The sequence below is a fragment of the Entelurus aequoreus genome, linkage group LG16 (assembly GCF_033978785.1).
Source record: "Entelurus aequoreus isolate RoL-2023_Sb linkage group LG16, RoL_Eaeq_v1.1, whole genome shotgun sequence".
Taxonomy (NCBI): domain Eukaryota; kingdom Metazoa; phylum Chordata; class Actinopteri; order Syngnathiformes; family Syngnathidae; genus Entelurus; species Entelurus aequoreus.
In genome coordinates, this window is record NC_084746.1 from 41,915,360 (window position 1) to 41,926,493 (window position 11,134).

An 11,134-nucleotide genomic window follows, 5' to 3' on the forward strand; every position below is an offset into this window, starting at 1 on the left:
TACAATTGAAGAACATAATTATTTATTGTTTCAAATGATTATAAATAACGTTTTATCTGTATTATGATCATCCCATTGCAATGATTTGAAAGAATTATGAAAATAATGCGGAAGGCGGGGTACACCCTGGACAAGTCAAGGGACAAGCGGTAGAAAATGGATGGATGGATAAACACAATGGATTAGATATGTCAGCGGCACGGTGGACCAGGGGTTTAGTGTGTGCCTCACAATACGAAGGTCCTGGATTCGATCCTGGGCTTGGGATCTTTCTGTGTGGAGTTTGCATGTTCTCCCCGTGACTGCGTGGGTTCCCTCCGGTTACTCCGGCTTCCTCCCACCTCCAAAGACATGCACCTGGGGATAGGTCGATTGGCAACACTAAATTGGCCCTAGTGAATGTTGTCTGAACCATAAAGGGACAAGCGGTAGAAAACGAATGCCGCGACCCATAAAAGGACAAGCGGTAGAAAATGGATGATCATATTATTGCTTTGCACATAAGTCTCCCTTTTTGTCCACATTTATTACTGCATTAACTAATGATTGCACTTGTCTAATTGTTGCTGCTACAAAAAATACCAATATTCTCACTTAATACATACTATTGCTTGAGCTAAATACGTTTTATCTGTATTATATTGCTTCAACTACAATCTCCATGTTTGTCTATATTACTGCATTAGGTGTCATGTTTCCACTTATGTCTAATTGTTGCTGCTACAAAAAATACCAATATTATCACTTCATACACACTATTGCTTCAGCTAAAGATTGATTTTCGGGCGTGTCAATTCCGCCGTGCTGTAGGTTTTAGTACAATTAAACACATTCAAATGAAAACAAAGTATATCATCAGCGTTACGTACGCCTCGTCGTAATAACCAAGTCAATGATTTTGATGCTTATTCTAACACTAAAATACATCTTATTCTCCTGTACACGTAACATCGGAAGCACTTTGCCTGGAAACACGTCATATTAGCTTGCTTTACAGGAAGTCGGTCTGTTGTTTTTCCGGTTAGAAGCGGAAGAAGGAAGCTGTTAGCATTAGCTGATCTAAACCATACACGTCACCGACACAGTAAGTTTTCGTCAGGTTGATCCATTTAACTATATCGTGTGTATGTTCAGTAGTAATAATTAGTAGTAGGGACATAGTAAAAGGTAATTAATCTCGAATAATGTCAACTAAATCAATTAAGTGCTGACGTTCCCACGAGAATCACGTTTGTTTGGCTACGATTTAAATAATACCGTTTTCTGAAAGAAACCTAACACCCAAGTCTTTTCTTTTTACTTGTTTGGCAAGCACACTTGATTCAACAAGGCCAGATTAAGGTTTCTACGCGGATCAGAGTGCAGTTCTCACCATGTGGTCTTCCTGTCCTCAGGTAGGATGTCTACACCATGTCTCTGAAGGACATGTTGCAGGAGAGAATTGGCGTGGCCAAAACGCTGTGTCAAAGGGCCGAGAAGCTCAGTCCCTCTGTGGAAGGCAGAGGGAAATTATGCAGCAAACTGCGAGCGGAGCTCCGCTTCCTGAGGCGAGTGGAGTGTGGCGAACTGCTCATCAAAGAGTCCCACTTGCACAGCACCAATCTGACCCACCTGACCGCCATCGTGGAGTCTGCCGAGAGCCTTGAGGACGTGGTCGCCGTGCTGCACGTCTTCTCCTACCAGGACACCGCCAGCCGCAAGCAGACGCTGGTGGTGGACGTGGTGGCCAATGGTGGGCACACCTGGGTCAAGGCGGTGGGCAGGAAGGCCGAGGCGCTACACAACATCTGGCAGGGGCGGGGCCAGTACGGCATCAAGAGCATCATCCGACAGGCGGAGGACTTTGTGCAGGCGAGCTGCCAGCAGCCCGTCCAGTACCTCCACCCCCACGTCGTCTTTGCCTTTTACAACGGCGTGTCCAGCCCCATGGCGGAGCGCCTGAAGGACATGGGCGTGTCTGTCCGCGGGGACATCGTCGCCGTAAACGCGGTGCTGACAGAGGAAGAGGACGATGAAAACGACGAGGAGCACGAGGAGGCGGAAGAGGAGTCCGAGCTGACCAGAGTGGACCGCGACAACGTCGTGGCAAGCCTGGCATTCCCCACACAAGTCCGCACCGAAGAGTGTCCCCGCGTCAACCTTGACATCACCACGCTCATCGCCTACGTGTCATCGCTGAGTCACGGCCGCTGTCACTTCACCTTCAGAGAGCACGTCCTCACTGAGCAGGCCGCTCAGGAGCGCCGCCAGCAGGTGTTGCCGCAACTCGACGCCTTTATGGCGGGGAAGGAGTTGTACGCCTGTGCCGCCGCCGTCCAGGACTTCCAGCTCATCCTGGATACACTGGGCGGGCCCGGCGAGAAGGAGCGCGCTCGTCAGCTGCTGGACCGCCTCCACCTGGTGGACGACCGGCCTTCAGAGCGGGCATTGCGCCTCACCCCGAGTGCCAAGGTCAACCGCCGCTCCCTCTTGATTTTCGGCACCGGAGACTCGCTGCAGGCGGTCACCATGACAGCAAACAGTCGCTTTGTCAGGGCAGCGGCTAATCAGGACGTCCGGTTCAGCGTCTTCATCCACCAACCGCGAGCTTTGACTGAGGGCAAAGAGTGGAGGGCCAAGCCAATCAGTGCAGCAGCTGATGGGAGTTCATAAAGTATTCAAACTTGAATAAAGCATAAATAAAATTCCTGCTTTTTCTTTCCTTACTGGAGTTTACTTATTATACCAAGAAAAGTTGGCAATTAACTACAGTGGTACCTCAACTTAAAGAGTGTTTTGAGTTAAGAACTGTCTCTGGGCTAATTGTTATGCTTTGAGTTACAAGCTTCCCCGCCATTAGTAAGTGTTGCAAATGTCACAGTGAAGCCCATGAGATCCGACCAAAATATCTGATTTCACTCGCTGGCATTACCTTACAGAGATTGACATCAATTTGTTGTCCAACCATTGGAAGGAATAGCGCGAGTGTGAAGGACAGTGCTGAGAAAAAGTGGACGAAATTCACTGAATTAAAGAAAGAAATCATCAAAACGTGACGGGGTGTGTCGGCAACTTGCAAAGCAATTTGACATTATCACTGTTAGTCTGTAACAGGAGGATTCTAATGCCAGTCAAGAATGTTAAAATACTGTATTTTTTTTAATGGAGCAATAAAAATAGCACTATTGATAATAATTACCTCTATTATAAACATTACAATAGTTTCAAATGCAACAATACATATATGTAATAACTTGAATTACAAAACAAACTTATGAATGGAGGGAAAGAAAGAGAAGCGAACTTTACTAACCTTGTAGATTGTTATAGTAAAAATAGTTACGCTTTTTCAGTGTGCTGTGGTTTACCCGGTTTCCCTAGGGCAGGGGACGGCAACCCAAAATACAAATACAAATCTGTCTGGAGCCGCAAAAAAATAAAAGCCATATTACATGTGTCATGAGATATACATTTAATTAAGAGGACTTAAAGGAAACTATATTACCTCAAATATACCTACAAATGAGGCATAATGATGTAATATGTACATATCGCTAGCCTAAATAGCATGTTAGCATCGATTAGCTTGCAGTCATGCAGTGACCAAATGTCTGATTAGCACTCCACACAAGTCAATAACATCAACAAAACTCATGCACAACGTTAAAAGTGTGGTGGACAAAATGAGACAGAAAAAGAAGTGGCATAAAACACGTTGTAGAAAGTCGGAGAAAGTTATACATGTAAACAAACTATACGGTGAGTTCAAGGACCGCCAAAATTAGTAGGACAAAACGGCGCTCGCCAAATACTCGAATCAGTGAAGCATGTTTAATATAAACAGTGTGATTTATAACAATTAGGGAGGTTTGTGTCATGTTTGCCCTCCTACAGAAACCGTACTAAAACAAAAAAATATATTTTTTTCCCCCTCATCTTTTTCCATTCTTCATACATTTTTGAAAAATCTCCAGAGAGCCACTAGGGCGGCGCTAAAGAGCCGCATGCGGCTCTAGAGCCGCGGGTTGCCGACCCCCGCCCTAAGGGAACAACGTTAATATACGTTTGATGAAACGTGATTATATGCGTGAGTCTATATGTGCTTGTGTATGTACAGTATGTGTATATGTATGTTTGTATTATGAACGAGCAAGTGGATGTATGTACCGTGAGTGTGTATCTATGTACTGTATTTGTATATGTATGTATGTATATATGTATGAATAATTGTGAGTGTGTACGTACAATATATTCAGGCCAGCGACAGACTGTAGACTGAGGTGCCCAACAGAGGACAAGGCCCGGTAGAAGCAGGGGACAGACAGCCCTCAAGCCAGTGAGAGATCACACCCCACGCGGGCAGAAAGACGGTGCGCCCTGCCAGCAACCGGGCCCCCACGCGCCCAATCCCTCCCAGGAGAACACGGCGGGCCACTACCCCAGGCTGCCCCACCCAACTCGGCCGCCACAGGACCGCCGAGCACAGGGCCACAGGAACCACCCACCTCACCCGTAGGGACCCCAACAATGGAGATGGAAAATCCAGCAACTGCCCTGGCGGATTCTCCCCCTGAGGAAAGAGGAAGAAAAAAAAAGAGGAAAAAAAGGAGATCACAGACACACTGACACTAGGGCTGCAACTAACGATTAATGTGATAATCGATTAATCTGTCGATTATTACTTCGATTAATAATCGGATAAAAGAGACAAACTCCATTTCTATCCTTTCCAGTATTTTATTGGAAAAAAACAGCATACTGGCACCATGTTCTGGACATTGGGGGTGCAGCATACAGCAACAATAACACAGAAATGTAACTCATCAGAACTGAATCAGATATTGTACACGTTTCTATTGTGGATAATAAAGGATTCATTTCAGGCTGCCTCTGAATAATAGCATGAAATATTCCAGCACCTTCATAACATTTAGTTATACTAAAGCGTCACTCAAATCTAAATATATTTATATAGCTTTATCGGCCCGGCTACATTGATCCATTATGAAACCAACCTGAGATATTTCTGTCCGTTACATTTATTTCGAAATTGGTAACCGTGCGTTTTCTCTCTCAAGACGGAGTCAAATGTGCCGGAGACACATTATCAGCCCCGCGTTGCAACAAAGGCATAACTTTAAAGTAACTCACAAAAAAGCTGAACTCATGAATACTTGTTGCCACTATGGACTTCAAAAGTTACGTACTGTGAGTTCCTCCCTTCATCCATGGATCCAATATTTTTCTTCTTCAGGTGCTCCAGAAGCAATGTTGTACTTCCGTGCCATTTTGCAGGAAACGGTCTTCTTTGAAGTCTTTAAAGTGAAGTGTTCCCACACTTTTGACGACTTAGGTCGTACACTTTTCTCCATTGAAGCAATAACCTCAAGATGTTTCTACGCTAAACTATCGGTAGTGTTTTCCTGCGCCATTTTTCGAATTTTTCCAGCAAAGGAGACGCCGTCGTCACGTGAGCTGCACATGACACATCATTGGCTAGCTTACGCCACCTCATGAGACGTAGCCTCACCGCCGCCCTGGCGCTGTTTTGTACTTATTTTGATTATTGTTTCTCAGCTGTTTGTAAATGTTGCAGTTTATAAATAAAGGTCTATAAAACAAAAAAAAAACTAAAAAAAATAACCCAAAAAAAAAAAGCATGCGCATAACATACTTCCAACGAATCGATGACTAAATTAATCGCCAACTATTTTGGTAATCGATTTTAATCGATTAGTTGTTGCAGCCCTAACTGACACACAAGGTCACACAACCCCAGCAGCTGGCCGCCTTACAACACTGCAGAATACGCTGCAGCGCACCGAGATGCTATGATAGACGCGGGGACTAGACCCAGCACGCCCCTACCAAGAGGGGCATGCGGAAGTAAATGATAAAATAATATACATTAATAATGTTAAAATAATATCAAAACGGCAGATATTTATCCATGAAAATATGGAAAAGCTGCTGCTGGTGTGTTTGATGAAGAAGCAGCTGAAAGGAGATACTGTATAAATCTACTCTCCAAGGTAAATACTGTACATTATTAAATTACATCATAAAACTACTGTGGATGTTAGTATTACATTCTATTGAATAAAAGTTAGTTTTTCTTTTTAAAATGCTGTTTTCAGGGGGCCAGCACTAATTCAATTCATTTCAATGGGAGCTGTTATAATACAAGATGCAAGTGTTTTGAGTTAAGAGCTCCATCAAAGAACCAAGCACGCTCGTAAGATGAGGTACAACTGTACTGTACTTCCTTTAAATAATGACTCGCGGTGCCACAAGATGGCAGTCCATACTTTATCGGGGGCCATCGTGTTATGACATTTTGTGTTACAACGCACTCTCATACATTATTATTACTGCACAAAAATAAAAATGACTAGTTATGTGTGTGTGGTGAGGAAGGACATCACTTTAGTTATTTTTAGTTAACTTCATTCCCAAGCCTGAGGCAGACTTCTGATGGCGGTGCATCAAAGAAAAAGAAAGTCAAATCAAACCTGGTTGAGAAAGTGTGGTCTAAGCCGCTCAAACACCGCGACCATCATGAAGGATAAAGATGGTATCTTTGAAAATGTGAAATAATTGGCTCCTATGAAATGGGACGGTAGTAAGTAACTAAGCAGCACAGTGGTGTCATTATTGTCACTTGGAGAACTTTGCTAGAATACTGTCTGGAATTCATTTGAATTTATGTTTAATAGTTATTTAATGCATATGATTAGTACAAATCCACTATTTTGCTTGACACCTGGTACTATCTGCAGTTTAGTAAAAGCTTCTGGCAAGGAATGAGTTTGTGTGATGGTTTACGTGGATGGAAAGATCAAAGTCAGTGGATGAAGTCTTTTAATGTGAAATGTGCTCGTAAAATGGAAGTAGCAAAGTCTTACTTGCTGCTCATTTGAAGTCTCCCAGTGAATATTTCGGGATGTTTTGGTAGTTTGCTTGACACAGGTCATGTGACTACAAATCTTCACTCTGCGAGCGGCGCGTCGTCTCTAATCGGACAGAATGCATCGATTTCTTTGACGAGTCGCTCGGCGACTTTCTGATTGTTGGCTGCCAAAACTCGGCGGGACATCAAGTCCAGCGGGCCTCCTGAACAAAAATAAGAGTGAGAAGGGCGATGCACTGCGAAGAGGCGTCATGTGGACCCGCCTCTCACCCTCCACGTCCATGACGACGCCGCCGGCCTCAGAGACGATGAGCGAGCCCGCTGCGATATCCCACACGTGCATGCCGATCTCGTAGTAAGCCTCCACGCAGCCGGACGCCACCAGGCACATGTTGATGGCTGCACTTCCTGCGCCACGCACCCTGCAATCAAAAGGTGCACACTTTCACGAGTTTGATGACTCAGGCGAATCAGAGAAGCTCCTGCTGTGGTCCTCGTACCCGTGGACAGGGATGCTGACAACTTTCTTAAGGCTGGAGAAGATCTTTTCCACGGTTTGCACGTCTCTGTTGGACCCAAACTCTGCAGCGATGAGAGCCTGGTGGATGTCTGAGAGGAAGTCACATGTCACATTCCTGCTCACCACGTTGTGTATTTAAATAAAGGAGGTCATGTGACGGATGGATGGAAGACCTTGCTGATTAGAAACTTGTAGAGGTTCTCCGTTACAGAAGGCGCCCTTCCCTCGCCGTGCAGTGAACATTTGATCTTGGAGACAACTGTATACCACACCGAACTCCACCTGAGGAACGAGTGTGGTGAAGTAACTTTTCTAGATGTGAGTTCTGATCAAACCCACCTGTTTGTTGACGGAGAATCCGATGGACACGCCAACATAAGGATAGCTGCAGAGGAGATGACACACACCGTGAAGTTTAACGTGGGAGACTTGTCCAAAGATGTAGATGATGCACAGTTTTAGTTCACGTGTGAACAAAGTTGGTGGTGCCATCAATGGGGTCAATGATCCAGGTGGGATTGTCAGTCAGGGTGCAAACTTCTCCTGCGGCAACAGACTCCTCCCCTATGAAGCTGACAAGACATACCGGTTAAACGTCATACGACGATGCTCGAAATGTTTAACTTCACACCTGTGTTTTGGGAACTTCTCCTTCACAGACTGGATGATGAGCTTCTCCACCTTCTGGTCAGTCTCGGTCACCAGATCGACTGACGAACTTTTCACCATCACCGCTTTCTTATGAACGCTTTGCACAGCTTCCCGCACCACCTGATTAATAACATCCACCTAATCATCACTTTTACACACTCATTATTTCCCAACACATCAATGTTGTGAGGCCCACCTGTCCAGCTTTTCTAGCCACAGCTACAGCGTGGTCCATGGCGCTCTGCCACACATCGGCCATATTGGAAGGACAGCTTGTGGACACACAGAAAGTATGCTATATCATGATATAATATTGGCAAATATCTTATATTCTACATGTGGAAAATAACGTTTTGTGTTATTATTATTATCAATTATTACAAGTCATTGTAATGTCTGCTCGCGGAAAACAAACATCCTAATCTACGATTTGACTCCCTCGAATGGCCTCGACGCTGTGAACAACAGGAACAGGCTGTTCTGAAAACACCCCCGAGGGGCGAGGACACCTCAATGATGGACGCTTTTGACCTCCCTCCCTCCTCAACGACACCTGGAGTCAAACTTTTGCTTGCACGCAGAACAGCCCCAGCCTATGAACATTACATCATCACACCCAAGACAATGGGCACTAGTGATGGGTTGATGAGGCGTCATGAAGCGTTTCGACACATTGCAAAACTGTATTGATACTGTGTCGATACTGTGTCACTAAATACTGACATCTGCTGGACATTAAAAATCCCTACAAGCAACCTATGGACCGACTCAACTGACACTGATTTTATGACTTAGTATATACAATAATATAAACCAAGTCATTGTATTTCATTTAGGATTATTTCATGTCTTCACTAAATAAAAATATATTTTTATCTTTTTTAGATACAGTCAATAAATAATGTGAACATGTATCATAACATGGAAATCTAAGAGAACATGTTGTGAATGAGGATGCTTGTGGACTGGGAATTTTTCTTTTATTTATTTTTTACACATTTTTATGAAAAAAAACAGTTTTTCCAACGTATTAAATTTTAGACGATTCCTCTTCTTAGTTATTATTTCTCCGGCTGTAGAAAAGACCCGCTCACAGGGCACAGAGGAGGCGTCAGTGCGACACAGTTTGCGTATCGGTCACGTGACCGAAACAGCTCATGATCGGTCATGTGACTTTCTAAAAGCGGTACGCGCACCGACACAGGGTTTTGCTCTATGAGCTCGACGCATGCGCCGATGCATCGGTGTTGCCGGACCCATCACTAATGGGCACACACACACACACACACACACACACACACACACACACACACACACACACACACACACACACACACACACACACACACACACACACACACACACACACACACACACACCCTCACCCACCCCACGCCTTCACCACCGCTTGTTTCCCCTCGGGGTGATGGACGGCTGGCAGCACTTCATAGCAGAAGTCGCCCTCCAGGGACCCAACTGCCCGCCCTTCTGTTGCGAGTTGTCTTGATTAGATGTAACATGTTTAGCCAAGTCTAGATTGTATTTTTTTACTCATCTTCTTCCCCAGCGTTTTACCTTTTTCTTACATTTTACGGGGCACCTTTGGCGACCCATCAGCGTTCCTGTTTTGTAACCCTGTGCACTGTTTGTCTAATCTTGAACGGGTTTGTGCTGAAAACATAGTTTCGTTGTACTTGTGCAATGACAATAAAGTCCTATCCTGTCCTATCCTATCCGCTGCAGTGACCAGAACCCAACGCTTAGAGGCACAGCTGTTTTTTAAAAGGTATATAATGTTATTTTTATCAAAGTACTTTAGTTCGTACATCTTCATCAAGTCTTGTAAGCGTAAATATGACATGGAACATAAACATGAATTTGTCCAAACGGTAAACCCAAACACCGTACACGTATTCATTTGAAATTGAACATGGAGTGGAAACAAAGCCTTTATATAAGAATAACGTTTTTTAAAAAAACGTACCTTGAACACCTTTTGTCAAGGTGTAGCGACTAGACTTGTCTTACTTGATGTTGCGGATCAGTAGCTCTGCTCACTTCCGGGTTTTGTCTTGCTCACTTTTCTTACAGCCTGCGCTGCTGCCCTCTGCTGGTCACTGATAGATTGGCATACTTGACACGCTGGTCAATCAATACGATTAATTCATATCAGGAATTTAGTAAAAGTACAAAAAAGTTTATTTTTTTTGGAATGGATGGAATTGTGAAAAAGTCAACGACCATTAAATTGACGTATTATTAATATTATAGATGTCCGATAATATCGGCCGATAAATGCTTTAAAATGTAATATCGGAAATTATCGGTATCGGTTTCAAAGTTATCGGTATCAGTTTCAAAAAGTACAATTTATGACTTTATTAAACGCCGCTGTGTACACGGACGTAGGGAGAAATACAGAGCACCAATAAACCTTAAAGGCACTGCCTTTGCGTGCCGGCCCAATCACATAATATCTATGGCTTTTCACACACAAGCGAATGCATTGTATACTTTGTCAACAGCCATACAGGTCACACTGAGGGTGGACGTATAAACAACTTTGACACTGTTACAAATATGCGCCACACTGTGAACCCACAATAAACAAGAATGAAAAACACATTTCGGGAGAACATCCGCACCGTAACACAACATAAACACAACAGAACAAATACCCACCTCAACCTCCTCATGCTCTCTCAGGGAGAGCATGTCCCAAATTCCAAGCTGCTGTTTTGAGGCATGCTAAAAAAAAAAAATGCACTTTGTGACTTTAATAATAAATATGGCAGTGCCATGTTGACATTTTTTTCCATAACTTGAGTTGATTTATTTTGGAAAACCTTGTTAAATTGTTTAATGCATCCAGCGGGGCATCACAACAAAATTAGGCATAATAATGTGTTAATTCCACGACTGTATATATCGCTATCGGTTGATATCGGAATCGGTAATTAAGTTGGACAATATCAGAATATCGGACATCTCTAATTAATATAATAATATATTCATCAAATCAGTCTGTGTTGGCCCTGCGATGAGGTGGGGACAAGTGCAGCTGGGATAGGCTC

The 11,134-nt window shown here is 43.8% G+C and overlaps 2 protein-coding genes across 4 annotated transcripts; one reads left to right on the top strand and one right to left on the bottom strand.

Annotated features, from left to right (window-relative positions):
* Positions 1 to 330: 330 nt before the first annotated feature.
* On the top strand, positions 331 to 2,703 carry lg16h7orf25 (linkage group 16 C7orf25 homolog). Of its 2 annotated transcripts, none has more exons than XM_062022894.1 (2): positions 331 to 466; positions 1,395 to 2,703. In XM_062022894.1, exon 2 carries the CDS (start codon positions 1,411 to 1,413, stop codon positions 2,650 to 2,652), a length of 1,242 nt encoding a protein of 413 aa, XP_061878878.1. In that variant the 5' UTR covers positions 331 to 466; positions 1,395 to 1,410; the 3' UTR covers positions 2,653 to 2,703. The 2 variants fall into 2 exon arrangements, with proteins under 2 accessions (XP_061878878.1, XP_061878877.1); XM_062022893.1 differs by lacking the exon at positions 331 to 466 and adding an exon at positions 936 to 1,084 and having other exon boundaries at positions 1,395 to 2,702.
* A 1,772-nt stretch (positions 2,704 to 4,475) lies between these two features.
* On the bottom strand, positions 4,476 to 10,183 carry impa1 (inositol monophosphatase 1). 2 transcript variants are annotated; one of them, XR_009821383.1, is made up of 10 exons: positions 10,045 to 10,183; positions 8,257 to 8,332; positions 8,041 to 8,180; positions 7,877 to 7,981; positions 7,749 to 7,794; positions 7,583 to 7,691; positions 7,390 to 7,498; positions 7,160 to 7,311; positions 6,885 to 7,092; positions 4,476 to 4,549 (listed from the first exon to the last, which is right to left on the bottom strand). XR_009821383.1 is itself a non-coding variant. In XM_062022895.1 (9 exons), the coding sequence occupies exons 2-9, from the start codon at positions 8,317 to 8,319 to the stop codon at positions 6,968 to 6,970; spliced, it is 849 nt and encodes a 282-aa protein (XP_061878879.1). In that variant the 5' UTR covers positions 8,320 to 8,332; positions 10,045 to 10,183; the 3' UTR covers positions 6,799 to 6,967. The 2 variants fall into 2 exon arrangements, 1 of the variants encoding a protein (XP_061878879.1); XM_062022895.1 differs by lacking the exon at positions 4,476 to 4,549 and having other exon boundaries at positions 6,799 to 7,092.
* Between the last annotated feature and the right edge of the window lie 951 nt (positions 10,184 to 11,134).